This window comes from Anopheles darlingi, chromosome 3 (assembly GCF_943734745.1).
Source record: "Anopheles darlingi chromosome 3, idAnoDarlMG_H_01, whole genome shotgun sequence".
In the NCBI taxonomy this organism is placed as follows: domain Eukaryota; kingdom Metazoa; phylum Arthropoda; class Insecta; order Diptera; family Culicidae; genus Anopheles; species Anopheles darlingi.
In genome coordinates this window covers 24,404,884-24,424,772 of record NC_064875.1, presented here as the reverse complement: position 1 = coordinate 24,424,772, position 19,889 = coordinate 24,404,884, and the positions used below count along the sequence as shown (strand labels likewise).

General features: G+C 47.9%; 3 protein-coding genes across 3 annotated transcripts; 1 reads left to right on the top strand and 2 right to left on the bottom strand.

Annotated features, from left to right (window-relative positions):
- Nucleotides 1-1,210: 1,210 nt before the first annotated feature.
- Nucleotides 1,211-4,763, bottom strand: LOC125956624 (ornithine decarboxylase-like). Its single transcript, XM_049688689.1, has 5 exons — nt 4,328-4,763; nt 3,204-3,387; nt 2,560-3,124; nt 1,720-2,481; nt 1,211-1,637 (listed from the first exon to the last, which is right to left on the bottom strand). The coding sequence occupies exons 3-5, from the start codon at nt 2,997-2,999 to the stop codon at nt 1,535-1,537; spliced, it is 1,305 nt and encodes a 434-aa protein (XP_049544646.1). The 5' UTR covers nt 3,000-3,124; nt 3,204-3,387; nt 4,328-4,763; the 3' UTR covers nt 1,211-1,534.
- A 4,172-nt stretch (nt 4,764-8,935) lies between these two features.
- On the top strand, nt 8,936-10,348 carry LOC125956623 (ornithine decarboxylase 1-like). Its single transcript, XM_049688688.1, has 2 exons — nt 8,936-10,143; nt 10,213-10,348. The coding sequence occupies exons 1-2, from the start codon at nt 8,936-8,938 to the stop codon at nt 10,346-10,348; spliced, it is 1,344 nt and encodes a 447-aa protein (XP_049544645.1).
- Nucleotides 10,349-10,438: 90 nt separating this feature from the next.
- Nucleotides 10,439-11,666, bottom strand: LOC125956625 (ornithine decarboxylase 2-like). Its single transcript, XM_049688691.1, has one exon. It carries the CDS (start codon nt 11,649-11,651, stop codon nt 10,458-10,460), a length of 1,194 nt encoding a protein of 397 aa, XP_049544648.1. The 5' UTR covers nt 11,652-11,666; the 3' UTR covers nt 10,439-10,457.
- Between the last annotated feature and the right edge of the window lie 8,223 nt (nt 11,667-19,889).

The following is a 19,889-nucleotide window of genomic DNA, read 5'->3' as shown; positions in this document are numbered from 1 at the left end:
GGTCCGAGGGCGCCTTTTCAGTCGGTGGACAATCCTCACCGACTGGTAAGATTTTTCATGAGCGCGCCCCTGTTAAGATGCAGGCCAGTGGAAAGCGCAGTTGTCGCTGGTCGCAAAAAAAAGGTGCCATCAAAATTCGCGAAAATTCACCCGACCAGCAACGAGCGCGACAACGAGCGAACCGTGACACCGACGAAACCGTATGTATTTGTCGTGTAGTTTTGGAGTGATTAAAATCGAATGAGATGGATTTTCAATGCAGCATTTGTGGCGGTTTGCGGTTGCTAGAGCGAGATTTCGAGAAAGATCAGTTTGAGGCTAGAGATTTTTCAAAATTTTAAATCATTTTCGCGCCGTTTCGAGCGAGCGGTTAGTGAAATTCGCCCGAATCTCGTGGCGAAATTCGCCAGAGTGAAATAACGTGCGTGAAATGAGCCCCCCTCCAAAGTATTTTAAATAATCAGGTGAAGTGAAGGGTTCAAAGGCACAACGCGAAGGTAAAAAGCAATAGTTTACATGTTAAGGATGTGACAGACTACCAAAAACCATCAGGAAAGATTGGAAAAACCTTGTCTAGAGCCGGTGAGTTAGCTGAAGTAGGCATCACAAACGGTAAAAATGGAAAAAAATGGAAACGTTTTTGGAATCAGAAAATCGAAAAGATTGTGAAAACACGTGAAGAAGATGTTGGAAATACAGGAGTTGATTTTTTTAGATCACAAACTAAAGCGCACTTCAAATTTAACCCAGCTTCAGCATGACCTTCATAAATAGTCAGAATCTGCGCGACCTTGAGTTTTTAAATTATGGTTCAAACTGAACGTTATGCCCCACAGCGAGCTGATTCATCTCTGGTCGAGCATCTAGCAGTATGAAAGGTGCACAGTAGGGTGGATAACCGTGGCAGGCCAAAGGGAAAAGCTTCTTCTGAAACGTACCGGATGCGACGGTACGAACGGAACAACTTTTCCAAACCGAATACATACGGCAAGAACAAGTCTCGTAGCATTTTGAGCGGCTTAAACGTAAGGAAAAGAATCAGTGTCGCAAGGAAGAGCGTAAACGGCACCATCAGCGCATGACGAGGGAGACTCGCCAAGGCCAAGCGGTGATGTAGGGCTCAATGGAGCTGCTATACAAGAAGATACGAAAGAGCATGTTTACGGTATGAAGGAGAGACAATGCGGCGACGCAATTAAACCAACAAAACTTGTTTTTTAAAAGGCGTTTTAGGCTCATAAAGGCTGCCTCTTCGTTTATTGTTTTGGAGAGGCCACGCGTTTCGGAGGAACGATCGAAACGTTGTGACTTGCGTTAATAAAAGCGAAATTAAAATAGAGAGGGACTCGTACCGTACGTCGCTAGCAATCGGTAAAAGGCGATAGCACGAACGAACGCTACGGTACCCGCAGTAGCAACAGCAGCAGTAGCAGTAGTAAATCAACCGTGGGTCAGCTGCTTCCGGTTTGAGGAGGGTTTGTAGAAGGAGCGCCCTGGCGGGCGCATCGTCGTCTGCAGAAACCCTCGGATAGCTTCAGGCGCAGACCACCGATTCGAAGCTGCTCATCAACCGCTCGGCAATGCTCTGCCCCGCGGAGCACTCGTTCTGCAGCGGAAACAGCGACTCCAGCAGTTCCCTGTAGAATGAAGAAGAGGTGCATTCGATTAGTATCCCGGGATGAAGGACACTCTGAGTTCGTTCCGTGTGCGACCACTTACCAGTTTGCCTTGCTGATGTAGCAATAGATCTTGGGTAGCTCGAACCCATTGAAGGGACTGGCCACCGGAATGGTGTAAGCGCCCATGTTCTCGAACACGACCCAATCGTCGATCTGGAGCTCGGGCAGAGCGATCGTTTCGATCAGCTGATCGAGCGCATCGCACGTCGGTCCCCAGATGGTGCTGTTGTACTGCTTGCCCGTCTGGCCACCGATCAGTTTCGGGCGTGGAATTTGGTGATCGTACAGGATGCAGTTGAACGAGGCATAAACCCCGTCATTGAGGTAGTACATCATCCGATCGATCGCTCCGGTGCGTGCGTTCAAACAGATGCGCTTCGACTGCACATTCGTCACGAGTGTAAATGCCGACGAGACGTAGTAACGGCCCGGTTCCGAGATGACACGCACGGCAGCCTTATCCGGGAAGAACTGCTCGAGAGCGGCGTTCACGATCGTCGATACCTCATCGATGGAAGTACCGGTATCACCCGGGAAACCACCACCAATGTCCAACAGATTGAAGGTATAACCGAGCTGGGCCGCATACTCGAACAGATCGTGCGCGTACGAGATGGCCTTGTAGTAGATCGGGAAATCGGCACATCCCGAACCAACATGGAAGCTAACTCCGATCACATCCAGCCCGAGACTGCGCGCAATCTTGATGAGACGCGGTGCCTCCTCGACCGGATCGCAACCAAACTTCTTTCCCAGTGGACACTGGGCTTTCTCCGCTTCACATCGGATCCGGATCACCAACCTGAAGATGGGGAAAACGGGATTAGGTTCATAAGCAACACTTCGAGCAACGTTCGCGATCATTCGGTTTGCTACTTACTTCGCATCCGGACAATACTGCTTGATCTTGTGCAGCTCCGTATCGCTATCGTACGTCATCGTCTTGACACCGTTGCTGCTAGCGTAGCGCAGATGCGAAGCCGGCTTCATCGGGTTCGCAAAGATGATGCGCTCCGGTGCGACACCGAGCCCCAGGATCTTCGCAATCTCTCCCTTCGAAGCACAATCGAACGAGGCACCGAGTGCGGCCAGCGTACCGCACACGACCTCGTTATCGTTGCACTTGACCGCATAGTGCGGTACGACGCGCGGCATCTTCTCGATCCACTGCCGATGCTTGCGCACAATGTCTCCGATGTCCATCACGTAGAATGGATGCTCGGTGGACATCTCGCTTACCATACCATCGATAATGGTCGGCACGCTGACCGGTCCGTCAATGATCTGGATCTTCTCCGAGTCATTCTCGAGGAACTTCATCTTGCTCGGTTTGGGTAATTCCGCTTCTAATCGCTCTAATGGTAAATACTTTCTTCCCCGCTTTTACACGCTTTCGATTCTGCAATGAATCAAATCTTCAACTCCTTCAAACTTCAACAAACAAACTGTAACGAAAGGAACGACGAGGATCGTGTGTTAGTGAGCATTGCGTGGTAGGGACCATCAAATTCGAGGTGAACTTACGAGGCAGCCTTTATGGGTGGGAGGTAGATCACTGGATAACAGCGTAGTAACAGGCTCCCCGCACACGGTGTGGCGTCTGTCACCAAGGCGGTTTGGCGTTGGAGTCAGTTAGTCCCAGCAGGTGCCAATTGTTGTTGTGGTCAGTGCCCTGGGACGCCTGGGCCCACTGACCGTCTATGAAGTCCTGCAAAAAGGAAAAAGAAAATCCAAATTAGAATCCGATCGACAGGGTTACCATAACCTAGAGCAACAAACACCCCTCGACCCTCGAGGCAAGAACAAGTCACCGGGGTTATCGACCCAACCCAGGAGGCACCGCAGTGACCTTCGAGAACGAACGAAATCGAACATTCGCAGATGTTGCCAACACTTTTTCGCCCAATTTACCTCCCAAGCGAATGGCGGGTACGACGCTTCGGTCCTTATCACATCTTAAGCGTCACAAATGCCGACACCGACGCGAAAGTGATAAGGATGGGAAAAGAGAAAGGTAGAGAGAGCAGCCGGGACAGGACGAGCCATTAACGGCGACAAGACGTGATGCCGACAATCTTACTATGCGATCACCGTCTACCATTCAGCGTTACATCATGAAAAACCATCATCGGGGAAGCTGCTTGGGCGTGCTGTTGCCGAGGCTACTTTGGTCTGGTGCTAGGTGGATGGATGATCGGTGCATCGAGTAGAGCGTCCCCGCAGCGTGCTCTGACGTAGGGCTGACTCATGCCGATGCCAGATCCTGTGCCACCAAGTCGGCGTTGATTTCGCTTTCGAACAAACGCTACGAGCACCGCCAGAGAGGGAGAGACGTGTCATATCACGGTTCACGGTTCTAATCAAGTGACCTTCGACGGTTTTTTGGGGTTACAAGTGGTCAACCTACCGAGGCTAACATGGGAAGGTGGTTTTGTAGCAGAAAAAGCGGATGGCGAGTGAAGTTACAACAATAACCTTCCTTCCTTTTTCCCTCCTGCTCTGTGTTTGTGGCTATTTTTACTGTTGCCATCCCGGGTTTCGCTTTCGCTTCTTACACCACCACACAACATGTGACACACCGAAGGGGTTTTTTTTTTGCTCTTCACCATCATATTCTTCTGTCTCTTCAGAGGCTGGTCAAAACTTACCTGGTGTGTAATTCTCGAAACTTTTCGACTAAACCAGAAGAACCAGCGCACCTCGTTTCAAGCGGGGGTCAGGTTCTGATGGTCGTCACTGGCCACTATTGTTCAGTGGGCATATGGATCGATACGAGGAATTGCGAAACTGTCCACGACAGCAGCAATGAACGACGACGACGACGACGTTCTAGAAGGAAAATCCCGTGACACAACGGAGCGGTTGTGAACGGAGTGCGCGCGCACAAACACACACGGGCACCACACAACAACAGTTGACGTGTTTTTTCTTGCAGTCACCAACCACGGCCAGAGTGGAAACGAATTTTAAGGGTAGAAAAACCACCGCAAACTGTGGAGTTTTCCTTAAAATCTGCCCACTTGGGTGGTGTGGCACTTTTACACCCGCAACCAACGAACGGGAACGTTGACGACCGACCGATTCTTGGAAGAAAACACGCGGCGAGAGAGCGGTGGCCTCTGCTTTTATACTCGAGCGCGTGCGTCCATTGAACGGAGAGAGCAAATCAGTCTCAACGTGAGCGCGCGAGAGCGAAATAGCTACAAAAAGAGCTAAAAAGGAAGTGAGGGAGCGATCGCCAGCTGCCACCAGAAGATCAGCACTCGAGGCTCCTTCGATTGGGTTTTAAAGCCAAAAAGTACAGTTAAAATCGCTCAAGTTATCATCTAATGAGGCAGCTAAATGAGGCTGTGAAGCAAACGAATCTCGATTGATCTCTGTCACCTCACGAAAAAGGCATCGATCAAAGGAGCCAAAAGGCAGAAGAGGACATTCGGTGAGTGCGTGATCGTGATTCTCCCACGGAGGCAGATACGGACCGCTGTTCCGCATACGGAAACGAAAGCAACAGAAAAACACCGAACCCGAAATGCTATTAGCGGTTTGATCCGGTATCCATCTAGTTTTGCAGGTTGATCAATCATTCGTCGGTTATCACGGGTGTCTATTGTTCCTCTCCCTTAGCCTTGCCTTGTTGCCATCATCATCATCATCATCATCACCATCCGAGAGAGAAGAGAGCCGTACGCACGAGAAAGCATACACACGCAGCAGCAGTAGCAGCAGCAGCATAACCGGCAGAAGCGGGTTTTGCTGCGTCCGTTTTGTTTACGTTATGCGCCGGCGAACATATGATACACAGCCCAAGCGGCCTTGCTTGTGGCGGGCTGAAGCCGTGGCTCCTCCGGTATGCTTCGTAACGAGCCCAACGCGCGCGAGCGGCTCGGAACTGAACTCTGAATTCTCGGAAATACCCACTAACTCTCTCTCTTTTTCTCTCTCTCTTGTAGTTCGCTATAGTGCCATCTCGTGTCGCACGGAAGCCTCGTTGTTGCCGTTGCCAAGACCTTAATTTTTTGTTGAATTTTGTCACCGTACCCTAGCACCATGCACGCATCGAGCATGGGTTGAAGTTGCGCCATTATCATTTAATTTGGGACAGTTCCGCTTAGACACGCGGGCAGGCCGACTTAGCAGCAGCAGCAGCCAGTCTGGCATCGGTGGTATCATCCGGTGACCGAATGATGCCTTCCGAACACCCAGCGTGCTGATGCAGCATGATTTGGTGTCATTGAAACAAATTAGTCAGCATATTTGTGGGAGCATGTGATCCACGGTTGGCTACTTTTAAAATCAATAGATAACATGCTTCTTGCGACTCTTGTGGGCCTCTTGGGCACGAGTAGCGACAGTGAACTACCGAGAGGCGGGCGTGGACTGCGCGCGCGCGCACAAAAAAACTAATCTTTACCCCCTCAAGATGACGAGCCTCTCGTAGCATCTGCAGTCTGAAGTGGTGCGGCCATAGCGCATTGCGTCACTGATTCCAGAAGGCAGGACACGATTGAGCGAGTGTGATTTCCCCGACCGGAATCGAGATCGCGCTTAGGCGCTGAAGCGCAGGAAATCGCTTTATCCAGGATGCGACCATCCGGCACCCGGCGTCTAGACGCAAGAATCCACAGGTACTTCAAGGTGCGCGGCTGGATGATGTGTCATATGGTTTGATACAGTCTCAAATCGGTAGACAAGGGTAAGCTGCTTACATGATACTTTAACCCTCGTACCAACGGATGCTAGAACTTTTTCATTTTCATTTGTGCATTACACATAGTTCTATCATTTGTAGAGGCTTGGCCTTTCAGGTAGCTTCCTAAAATTCCAAAAAAAAAAACGTATTCATAGTATCAAGCATTTTAAAGTTCGCTCAGTGATTGGAGCATTCGTCGGAAAACAAATCAATCTTCTGGCAAATATTGTAGCTACACAAAACAACGGCATCGATACACTTATTAGTAAACTAATTAGCGGCCTTTTTTACACGAAGGTGATAAGTTACGTCGTAAAACTAGTTTTTTTGCTCTACGTGCAAATCGCCAGTCTGTCAACATCATTGAAAAGTCGCATATACTTGTTTTTTCGGATTCAAAATCATTGAAAAAGTTGTTCATAATTCATTCGGCTTTTGTTCGTAATAAAACCCATTGATAAACCTCGATTTTAAATGCTTCAAGCTAATTTGGTACGTACAGAATTAAGAGAAAAAAGAACGCGACAACAATATGTTTTTCACGAAATTTTCAGGGCATATTTTAGTCTTTTCATCTAGTTGAGGATATGCTAAACACAAACTAATTTTGTGTGACCTGCAGGTAAATCGACTATAATCTGTTTTACTTAGATTATAAGCTTCTCTAGGTATCTCGTGTCGAGTGTTTTTCTATTTTTCAATTGCTAAACATTCTGGGCAACGGTAGGTAAATGTACTTAAAATACTATTTTTCTTAAAACAATTTTTTGTTCTCGAAAGGTTCATCTTTCACAAAAACACCTGCCGCACTCCTGAGGGCCCTAATATAAGAAAAATAATACCTAATTATTGCTTTTAAACCAAAAATTATTCAAAATTTCCAAAAAATTATAAAGCGAGCCTGCATTTGCTGCCTGTATTTAGGCGCAATCGAAAAGTATGGCATTCATGTAGGCGCTTTCTTCTTGAATAGTGTATAGATTGGAAGTTTGAATTACGGGGAATATTTTTTCTGAATAGTTGATTTATTCGTAGGATCGGGATTGATTGATCGCAGAAAGGATGGATTATCCGCAAATGATGTAGAGACTTATTGAGTTTATTGTCTCTTCTTATCCTCATTCCCCAGAATCGGAGAGGTCATGGAAAGGTAAGCGATCACGTTTGTTACGAGAGGAACGGTGCTTTGAGCATGTCATTCCGGAATGTGCTCGGCGAATGATCGAGACCTGCCATTGATAAGTGGCATTAGAGTCGCCTGTATCGAAGAGCTAATTTGACGATATTATTTATAGAAACGTATGATCGATCGACAACTAATCACTTCGGTCGCTGTTCGAATAGATTCCGTCCACGCACAATCAGCAGAACCTTGAACTCGGCAACGGAACGGAAACCATTTTCTCATCATCGTCACTATCGCCCTTATGGCATATGTTTGTGTTCCTTTCATTTTAATGCTATGATCGAGCCAAACGTGATGGAACTGTGATTCTGTCAAATCGCTGATAGGCTTATCGATTTTCACACCGGCATAAGTCCGCCATTCATCGGTCACGCCGTGACATGGATGCTGGCCTATGTGAAACCCATCTCGCAGATGCCGCAGTTGGATGTGATGCGCGATGAGCGATGATCAGCGCCCCGCAGCTTGACAAGCGGGCCAGCGCGTACGCCAGAACGAATTGGCATGTCACGCACGGTGGGAGAAATGAGCAGCCGGTGTAGTAGCGGCTATCATCGCGACGATGACTATTGTTTTATGTCACCAGCAGCAGGAGAAAAAGAGGTGAAAAAAGCAAATCCAACCTTGCTCGATATCTCCCGCGTGCCCCTTTTGTTTGTGCTTCTTCTGTAACGGTTGTTCTCACCGTTGAACTCTGGACACATCAATTTGAACACGTTGAATACATCAATTTGCGCAGCATCGCACAGATTAAACTCGGTTCCCATTGTACATCGGACAAGATCGTGATTCCCTCGATATCAGATAGGGTTGCTTTCTACGAAAATCGAGCTAGGTTTGGATTTTTTGGGGGAAAGTAGCGCCGAACACATGCCGCTACCGAAGGACGAAGGCTGCCGCTGATAATGGCGCATCGCCACCATTGTTACGGTGGCGTGAAGCGGCCACCCGGACACTATCATGATCGATGGGGGTTCCGGGTAAAAAGCAAAGGGCAGCCGGGGATCGTCATTCGTCTTCCAAACCCGATGGCGCGTCTCCATTCCATTCAAGTGGACATTTCTGCCTCCACCACCCTTCCCCTTCCCCTGCCCCTGCCACCGAGATGACGGATGATTAGAAGTGGCGTGGCCTAGAGAGGACTATAAGAACCCATTTTCCCCGATACCCCTTTATCAGTACATCGTTGGCATCATCGCTCGCTGTGTAGCTCCATCGCGTTTCTAGCCGCTTGAGGACCTGAGGCAGAGCTGTCAAATCGATCGCACCGATCGGAATCGTAGTGAAAACATTAAACCACCAGCCAGCCAGCCCACAGCTCGTCAATCGCGTTCTCGTGCGGAGAAAGAAGAGAAAGAAGAAAGGATCGAAAAACCAAAAATGAGTGTAATGGTGTGCCCGTCCGATCTGACGCTAATTGGAGACGAGCTGTCCATCGGTGATGTCATCCGCGATATCATCCGGATGGGCCCGCACGAGGAACCGCTCCATGTGCTCGATCTGGACGATGTGGTGCTGAAGCACTACGGTTGGTGCGCGAAGATGCCACGCGTCAAGCCGTTCTACGCGGTCAAGTGTAACGATGATCCGCGCATCCTGCAGACGCTGCACATGCTCGGTGCCGGGTTCGACTGTGCGTCGAAAGGGGAACTCGAGCGTATCCTTGGGCTGGGCGTGGATCCGGACAACATCATCTTTGCGCAGCCGGCCAAATCGGTACCGTCGCTGCTGTACGCCCGCTCCAAGCAGGTGCTCACGATGACGTTCGATGGTGCGGTCGAGCTGGAGAAGATCCATCGGCACTATCCCGAGGCCCACCTGGTGCTGCGCATACGGCACGATTCGCAGAAGGTCCGGTGCTCGCTGGGTAAGAAGTTCGGTTGCGAGCCGGTACGGGATGGTCCGGAATTGCTACGATACGCGGCGGAGCTGGGGATGAACGTGGTCGGCATTAGCTTCCACGTCGGTTCGGATTGTGAGGAGCACGAGGTGTACTACGATGCGGTGCAGGTGGCCAAGGGACTGTTCGAGTACGCCAAAACGCTCGGCTATAAGCTGACGGTGCTCGACATTGGTGGTGGCTTCCCGGGGGATAACAACAAACCGCTCGATCGGTTTGCGGTGGCCGTCAATGCGGCTATCGATCGGTTCTTCCCGGCGGATTGTAACGTGCGCATCATGGCGGAACCGGGACGGTACTACGTGGCATCGGCCGTCACGCTCGTTTCGTTCGTTGAGTCGAAGCGTGTAGTGAAGGAGGTGCAGGAGGAGGATGGTACCGAGTGTACGATCATGCACTACTACTTAAACGACGGTGTGTTCGGAACGTTCTATACGACCGCACACGAGGCACAACCGGCGATACCGATTGTGGCGCGCAAACCGGGGGCCACCGAGTATCGGTCGATGGTTTGGGGACCGACCTGCGATTCGGTTGATTTGATCCTGAACGACTGGAAGCTGCCGGAGCTGGAGCTGGGCGATAGTGTGGTGTTTGAGAACTGTGGCGCTTACACCTCGGTACTGTCCTGTCGCTTCAATGGCTTTGCCCTGCCGAAGGTGGTTGCGTACCTGCGTGAAGAAACCTGGTAAGTTGTTTGACGATGACGCTCACGATGGTGCTGGTTCTCACTTCGCTTCTTGTTTTTGCTCTACAGGAAACTACTGCAAGACATGATTGCCGCACCTGCCTCTAGCACACCAGAACCGGTGGACAGCAGCACGGTGGAGGGTAAACTGCTGGTTACGCACGAAGCCTTTACACCATTGGCCGAAGCGGCCCTTTCCGTCTGACTCTGCTAGCTATAGTAACAACATAGTTTTTGTTTGTAATATTAGTTTCTGTTTTTTTATAATAAAAATATGTTTATTTAAATCCTCCAAATCACACTCCGCTGTTCCCCTAGTGGGTGACCTCGAAACCGAGCAGTGCCCTGGTCGAGCTGTTGTGGGCACAGGCGATCATCCGTGGCAACGGACAACCATTGAACTGGGAAGCGAGCGTACCACCGTACGCACCGACATCCGCAAACACCAAAAAGTCCCCAATATCCAACTCGGGCAGATTAACCTTCTCGAACACTACGTCCGCCGAATCACAGGTTGGACCCCACACCGAGGAAGGCCATACCTGAGCTGGCAGCGACTGCCGGGCACCATTCGTACGATAAACGGTCGGTTCCTTCGTCACCGGTGTTGTCCACCACTCGAACGAACCGTACCGGCCATCGTTGATGAAGTACATTATCTCGCGGATTACCTCCGGTTGGTCGGGATCACGGACGATCCGCTTCGATTGTACGCTAGTGACGAGCGTTACGGCACTTTCCACAAACTGGCGCTCAGTTTCGATGACGCAACTGATGGTGGCCGGTAGCTCGAGGTTCGCGATCGCGCGTGCGAGTGCTGACGAGGGTATGGTTTCTGCTCCTACAACGGCCAGCTCACGAATATCCGTGAGACCGAGTGCGCAAGCTTGCTCGTACACCGCCTTCGCTTGTTCCAGTCCACGCTGGAGTGCTTCCACCTGATGTTGATTCGGTGCCGGAATGGCAACGTATAGACCGGCCACCTGTATACCGTTCGCTTTCGCATGGGCCAAGATGCCCGGTGCGTCTCCCCGGGGACAGCAGCCATACTTTTGCTCGCGTGATAATCGTATGCGAAGCAGCAGCTGACCGTCCGGATAGTGACGGTACACTTTGTCGATCTCGGTCTCACTGTCCACGACGAGCCGTTTTATGTGGTGCTGTTTGGCGAACAGGATCGATTCGACCGTTTTGACCGGATGCACGAACCGAATGCGACCGGGTGGAACGCCTAGCGAGAGTGCGGTACACATTTCCTCCTCCGAGGCGCAGCTAAATCCGACGCCCAGTCTAGCCATCAGCGCTAGTACGGTCGGATGATTGTTGACGCTTGGTGCGTAGTATGGAAGGAGACCGGTACCGTGCTGCTGTTCGGTCCAGCGCTGGTAGTTTTGCACTATCCTATCCAGATCCAGTAGGTTGATGGGCGCCGGATCGTCGGGTGCGTCGTTGAGGATGTGATCGAGGGCTTCCTTTACGGAAGCGGCACAAACATCCGTTAAATCCATGGTCCGGCTTGGCTTCGTCCGATTGATGAAACGACCGTTCGGATGAGGGTTAGGATAGAAACTGTTTTTATATCGCTCCGGTCCGGTCGGTGCACTTTTCGCTGCTCGAGACATCGTAGAGAGGGTGCAGCGCAGCGCAGCGTGAGGGTTCTCAGCCGATCGCAATCTAATCAGATCAATCGGATCAAATCCGTGGCCAGGTGGAATGTGGGTTGTTAGTGCGAACGAACGAGTGTGCGACCTAGTGGAGGAGAGCAATTAGTTATCTCAGGTGTTAGTGCTCCTCTGGGATAAGTCGGTACGATTTACCCGTGCATGGTAACATCCACTGATTCGAGTGTTTCTTACGCTACTAGCGTGTGTCAAGTAGTGTGGAGCCCGTTGTTGGTTACTCGGTGAACGTTAGTCTTCCATTGGTTGTTTTTGTGAATGATGTGTGAACTAGTATTTGCTTTGTTCGCAGGTCGACGCGTCGACGTCATTATTGGGTGATTGTAATATGCTTATGAAGGGGCCAACAATGGAGGGGTTATCAATATCAGCGCAGCGTTTGCTCGATGTTGTACGACGCATCCGGCTGTATAAAGTATTGGAAAGAACGTCGACAACGGCAGGTACGGATCGTAGAAGCCATTGCTCCCGTATACTTCGCTGGTGGCAAGGCAAGCAAATGTAATTGAAACGGTTTTTATGCTTACACGGTAACTGCTCTCGGTTTGGATACAATTAAACCTCATAAACATGAATGAAATATAGCAAACAAAAAACCCCATTTTCATATGCAACTGTTTTGTTGAAGTACTATATTGTTGGTTTGACGGCTTCAGACCCTTGTGCAAACACGCATTCGATTCCTGGTAATGCATGAAACACCAAAAGGAAATGTAGTTTCTATTGTTTAAATGTGAGGCTCTGAGACATATCGCCAATCGTACCTTATCTGTTCAACGATTGAATTTTGGGTTGAAAACACCACAAAGTGTTCGTACACTAGCTCATCCAACATTGTACGAAAAGCTGTGAGCGAACATCAACTCGACTAACACCCAACCTCTAATCAGCAGTCTCTGGGGGTGTGTCCAGCTTGATCTGGCTGAATCTGGCTCTCGCCAAGCGGTGCTAATGATCACGCGTCCGATGATTCATTGGTTGCATCACATGATCGAAACTTGTGGCGAGACAAAGCGAATGCTTCATCATTTCGTGGAGTTTGAAGGGAAAATATTATTGTCAAAGTGTTATAGCCACCAATGGAACTGAGCAAAGGGATATAGTGCACATGAAAGCCTTACGCATTCTCCACTACAGTGATAAATGAATCAGGTTCCGGTGAATTATTTCATTCAGTAACTGTGGAGAGCGTTTTTTTTATGAAACAAAGATTCGCTTCAATTGAATTGATAACGAGCAATGATATCGTACACATGCCATTTCATTTTTTATGTTCTATAGGGGTTTTTTTTGAGGAAAAAAATAGAAAAAATCCTTGGGTGATTGCATGCGTGCTGTGATGTAGCATCGTTTGATGCAAATTTTAGGCCATTACAGTGCGAAATTTTAATAGGAACCTAGTGAAGACTAATACCATATATGGTATTGAAGTTCAGCTAGTTCAGCGCCATACGCAACATCTCTTTGATTACTCACTACTTTACGCGGGAGCACCGGTCCTCTATGACCCCCCCCCAGCATCTTCTTCGATATCGAGGCCCATAAGTTTGGTCGGGGAAAATGTTGTGTTCTCGCTCTCTCGAGAATAATGAATAATATAATATTTCGTAAATTTCTACGTAATGCCATGTTATCTGGTGTTGTGATTGGGCACATTGTTTGCACAATATAACTGCAGACGCCCAACGCTCTGTCCAACATAAGTAGCACAACTAGCTAGCTGCCAACTTCATTCGCCCTCAATCCCAACTCACAGTTTTCGTACAAGATGCAGAAATCAAAAACCGACACAAAGGACGTTGAAGCGGGATGCAGTAATAAGTGTTACAATGTCGCTTGTGAACCGATTATCATCAGGTAAGCAGTTCTGTTGTGTCGATGGTTGTGCGAAACTGTTTGTTTTATTAGTGCCAGTGGTAAAGTGTTATCCCAATAAAATCTTATGCTTTGGTATTTCCTTTTCTCCGCAGTTGCTACCAAACTTGCGTCCTAATGATCCTCAAGCTGATCATATTAGCGGTGGTGGTGTTTTTGGCATACAAGCTTCTGGATTTCTTCGTGCTTCGACATTACAATCCGAAACCGAAGGATAATAGTTTCGGTGCATTTGTTGAATATATGTTTTAAGGATGGAAACAGTCAGATTAGACGTAAGTGGTAGTAGTAGATATGTAAGATTCTATTCGCTCAATTTGTTCAGCTGGACTGGATTGATCCCGAAGCGAAGATGCCGGTTGCGGTCAATTGGATCAAGTGCAGCATCATCAGCGTGAAAGTTATTGTTCTGCAGTATTACATGAGACGTTCGTTGGTATTTACGTTTACTGGTATGTTGCCGGCAGATTTTACTTAAATATTATAGTAGTGAAGTGAAACATACATTGTAAACAATAAACAGTATGTTTAGCTCGGCGAAATACTAAAATCAAACAATTCAATGCGTTTCAAGGTGTTGCAGGTAGCGCTCAAAGCCCTATTCCGAAATTCACAGTACAGTGCATGTAACGAGTCACCTAACGAGAAATGACGCCTTCTACCGTCTTGACTCATCGGATGACTAAGCGCGGTGCGGCTGAAGGTTTGACGAGTCACCGACAGGAGCTGGGAGTTTTGCTACGATCAAATGTTAATTGGGCGTCGATGATTTAACGCCGCAGGGCCCCAAGGGCTCCCGTTTAGGGGGGTACCATTCCATGTTTCATGCATCGATTGTATCGATAAGGGTGTCAGTTATGCCCTCAAATTATCTAAATAATAGTAAAAGCGCAAACATAAATGTTGGGCAAAGCAGTAACAATTACCGCAGCACTACTATTCACGCAGCGCATACCCGTAAATCATACCAGCTACAAAACGCATCATTTGCAAAACAAACAGCCATGCCATTGGGGGGTGTGTCTGCCAGTAGCGATAAAACATCGTGCACACATTGGTGGGGTTCGTGATGCATACTAATCAATTCACTGCGATTCGCACGTAACCGGCTGTATGATTCATCGACTACCGACTAGCGACCGTGAAGCTGGGCAAAGGTAAGCGGCACTGTCAATGGAGTTTCCTTCCGGAACGGGTCGAGGGCATCCCGTTGGGACAATCCGATTGCGCTGAAAGTCACCAAAGTCGTAAAAGATGGAGTAGCCTTTTGGTATTCGATTCTTGGGGGACACTAAAAGGATATTCCGAGGAATTGTATATGAAACGGTTTGAAGTTGGTTCCAACCGTCCAGATCGGATTCGGTTCGGTCAAGTAGGTCGATGACCGTCCACAAGAAGCAAAGAAGGCTGGCTGTTCTGGTAGTATGAGATTCTGATAAGCAGCAAAACAACGCTTGGTGTATGAGAAACCCGCTGTCCATAATTATCTCCAGCCGTAGAGAAGACAAAAGACGAGAAAAAAGAAACAAATAAACCCATACGCAAAGCATCAGCATAGCGTTATCATCCGCACAACCAACCGGTTCAGCCGCAAGTGGGTCACAGCAAGCGTGAAGGCTTGACCGGCCCCGACGGCGGACTGGCGAGCTATGGAATGTGACTCATGGGCGCTTCTCGCTAGTGGATTCGATTTTTGCGTCACCAACTTGCTGGAGAATCCCTATCACGGATAAGCTTTCGAGGTATCAAAGCTTTCAAAGTCACTCTAAATGCATATATGTGCATTATTCGTACGGTTAATGAATGCGCGAACGGGCGCGTGCGCCGTTCGCGCTCTATACGCAGCACAACTCAATGCCCCATAGCCTCCAAATAACCCACGGGTAGCGCGCATTAACACCAAGGAACTTGTCATCCCCACTCCGCGATCGTCGTCGATCAAGATGTGACGCGTGACGTCGTGACGCTTCGCGCGCCTAAGTCTGGCGGGATATACACCCTCGGTAAGCGGCAGGACAGCGCATAATCCACGATCGACTCTTCATGCGCTGACACTGGTCTGCAGCTTTTCGTGTGCGAGAATCGTGAAGTGAAGCGAAGTGTGTGATCACAGAAAACGGAACGAAAATGGTGAAACCTCAGAAGCTGGCCCCGGAACCGGAGATGGGATGCTGTGCGCGGTGTTGCTGTGGTGTTATGGAGCCGATCCTTTGTAGGTTAGTAGTAGGTTCGATATTCTGTGCGCTACCGTGTTGTTGTTGTTACTGCGTGTGGTTAGCGTTTCTGCGCTAAGTGATCAAGTGTTTTTCATTGTTTTTTTTCTTTGTTTTTCTTCTGTTTATCACTTTGCTACAGTTGCTACAAGAGCCTGGTGGAGATGGTGGTGAAGCTGTTCATGTTTGTGTTTATGCTGTTTGCGGTTTATGTGATCCTAGTGTATCTGTTTTCCGGCTTGAGATTTAAGTCGTCAACGGAAGAACCGCAATCGAATGGTTTGCTGAAGGTCATCGCATCCATCTTCTAGCGAACGGCCAGAATGTGGAGTGTCAGCCTGTCCGTCATCTTGTGCTATATTGTTCGTTTGTTACTCTAGTTACACTATTGCGCTCTCAACAACCCTCACAAAAGATGTGTACTCGAACTCAGTCTTACGTTACCGGAGGCAGATCTCATCGTGTTAAGTCTCTCCAACCAAAGTTATCAATAAACAACCGAATCTATCGTCAATTTTATATAAAAAAACAACCGCAAAGAGAAGATACGTTGTGTGATTATTTAGTATGTTTTGGGTAGATTAAGAGGATTGCTTGAGAATATCAGCATACTATCAATGTCGAGGAAAATGCTTTGAGTAGATTCCAGTTCAAAAGCGGCTAAGTATTTGTTTGCTACATAATGCTAGTGTTGATACCATATCCATATCCACTAGAAGGTTGGGAAAAAAACGCAAATCATTGCAGGTTAAGCATCCCAAAAGATTTAAATAACTTTATAAGCAAGATTGATAAGCAGTAATATAATTTGACGTCTTAAGGAAGCGGCGCACGTCGCCTACCTCTGCCAAACAGCCTTCTGCGCAAACAGCAAAGTCATCTGGAAACCGGTAAATCCCTCCAAAACGGGGAAAGATTGTCGATGGCCCGGAGTGCGGAGCGTTACGCACTCAAGACACGTGTCACAAAATTATAAACGAATCGACGAAACATCACCGACCGACTCAGGATGACTCAGGTAAATAAAAGAAACAATCAATGCCACTTAGAGTCATAGGTCTTCCCAGATGTGTTAATACGCATGTGTTCAACTCCAAACCGGATGATAAGATCCGCTTACATCGACTAATTGCGCTTCCACGCTGTATAGCGAACGGCGTTTGCGTTTCGGAATTCAACACCTTTCGCCATGACCGACAGAGAGAAAGACATCGCAACCTTCAGTCAACACCGCACTGCTCAAGATGCTCGTTACTCGTGTGTTGCTAGCCCGCCCCGGGCCTGTCACCGAACCAATCGGATTGCAATCGTACGACTAAACTCGACGACTCGAGTCAATGGTGATGGTGGTGACGATGGTGAAATGAGAACTAAATTGCCACATTGCCCGTGTGGCACCGGCATCCTCACGGAGGTCAATTTGTAATTTTACCAAGCTTTTCCAAGTAATTAGACACCCGAAGCAAAGGGGATACCGGGTTCGTCTAGCTGCGTCCTGCCTGGCTGGGTCGAGTGTTACTGGCGTGCGGAATGGAATTTCCGGACAAGGATCCAGAGACTAGAACGTCGCCTCTGCCCGGGAATGCTCTCTCTTTGTCGCTTTATGTGGTAATTGCCGAGCTAAGCCATTCGATGAAACTTCTCACATTGACAGGACGCACTCGTTGCCCCCGTCTCCGTTGGTTCCCTTCCTGATGTTCCACTCGAATGCTGGCTACTGCTTCGTTTCCATTGCTTCTCCTTCATCTCAGTGGCAGAAGGTGTACGATTAATTTTTAACACATTCCACTGCCTGCTGCTGCTTCGTTGTCTAATTTCACCTTTCTCTGTGTTCTCCGTGTACGGGACCAGACCATGGGACTACCATTAGCAAATTACATGTTACTCCGCTTCCGGCTTCGTTGCGGCCCCCCACCCCCCGGACGAACTCCGATGAAACCCAAACCACTGACAGAACGGTTCGTGACCGTTCGCCCATTTCGGGTCTGCATCTGGAGATGTGCAGCATCCGAGCAGGCCAAGAGCGCATCGCACACGTATCGTAGTAGTGGAATCCTTCGCATACAAAAACGGTGTCGGTATTCTCGGTGTCTTATCTTTTTTCCCCGTTTCCGTGGACATTTTGCTGGGAAAAGCGGAGAAACAATTAGGGCAAATGAAGTTTGAGAAAATGGTTCCAAGGTGATCGTTTGTAAAAGTTTCGCACGGGCGCAGAGAATGCCACCATTCTGTGCGTTTTCAATTGAATTCTCGGTGAGGTTATGGTAGCTGTAGGGCATACGATTTCGACTTGATCTGAAGGACTTTGTACGGTGGTACTACGTATTTCATTGAATCGGTCTTTGAAGACATTGTCTTTACATTAAAATTGTTGTTTCACGTGTTTTAGTTACTTCTTAATATATTGTAACCATGCTTGTATTTTTCAAATGTATTTTAAATCACTGCTATAAATAAAAAAAATCCAAGAAATAATTAAATGGTGCAGAGAGTACGATTTTGGTAAAAAGAGAAAAAGGGAGAGAAGAAAGAAAGGAAACGAAAAGTTAGAGACAGCCAAAGTTGTCAAATAATTATTCAAAACATCAAAGTTGAAAAGCGTATCAAAGGAGAAGATATCATCTTATGTTAATTCTTCCAGCAAAACACTGCCGACCTATCGACCGCTTCGCTTCATCTTCATCAATGACTACTGCGCTGCTGCTTCGAGTGCAAAGCAGAAGTGCTCTTAACGCGGGCTGGATGAGTTTTCGGTTGATTAACGTTACAAATCACCTGCCGTGGTGTAGAACGGAAAACCGAAAACATTCCATTTCCTCACTCGACTGCCACGCGCCATCGAAGACGCGAACGAACGTCCTATAAATAAACATAGACATTTTCATTTTCATCACCAAGAGTCCCGTCTAGACGTACGCCTCCGTTTGGAGTGGGAAAAAAAATGCAATTCCTCTCTGATTAGTCAATCGTGACCGCTCGCTCCACTTCCATCAACACCAATTTGGTTTTATTCCCTTTGTCCCAGTGGATGATGTTGTGCTGAAATTCTTTAACATCACAATACTAATTAGCATGCTTATCACCTATCCTCGGGAATGGTTCATTAGAAGCCAGCGAGCAGTCCCACTGCCTGTAATAAATGAGCCACGTTGTGTGATGCATCGCAAAATTGGTTATCAACATGCAGGCGGCAGCATTTTGCATTGTGTTGCACATTCCAGTACCTATCAACCACAGGGTAGTTGGTATTGTTTCGATTTCGATTGCCACCTGCAGTCATCAATATGCTAACCTCGGTGAGCATGATATTGTCCTGAATTTAATACCAGCTAATGAAGCGACTATCTCTGACTATCGTTTCAGTGACATTGTGCTCTGGAACAGTTGGTGGAACATATATGAGTAATATTGGACAACGGCATGCGCGTCAAAAATAATGCATCCGATGCCATTGTGCATACGGATGTTCCACGAATAGCGCACAGTATCTTAATCTCTTTTTCTCTTTCTCTTTTTAGCAGTATCTCGCCAGCTGAAGACGATGCGTGCAAAAAATATGATGTGTGATTCAACATCTTGAGGTTACGTGGTTCAATGCGATGATGCGTGAACCACACCCTTTCGATTTTTTCTAACACTATTATGGGCAGATGATTCATGACAGCGAGCCCCTTACCAGCAGGCGAAGAAAAGGGCCAACAGATAGCAACAGCATAGGAAAGATTATGTCAGTAAAATGAAGGAGTTACGCTTGGTTTCCATGAACACCTTGTTATAGGAGTAATCTCGTCTACTTTGCCTAGAAATTATTACATTTTTCAACGTTGTTTGCAATGCATGTCAACTTGACTTGTTGTAATCCTATAATTTGAGTGTACAGTGAAAATATGTTATTATAATTCCCAAAAAAACACAACACTTCAAATGGAAAATTATGACATTTATGTGATGTAGTATGTCGATTTACGTAGCATTTGGA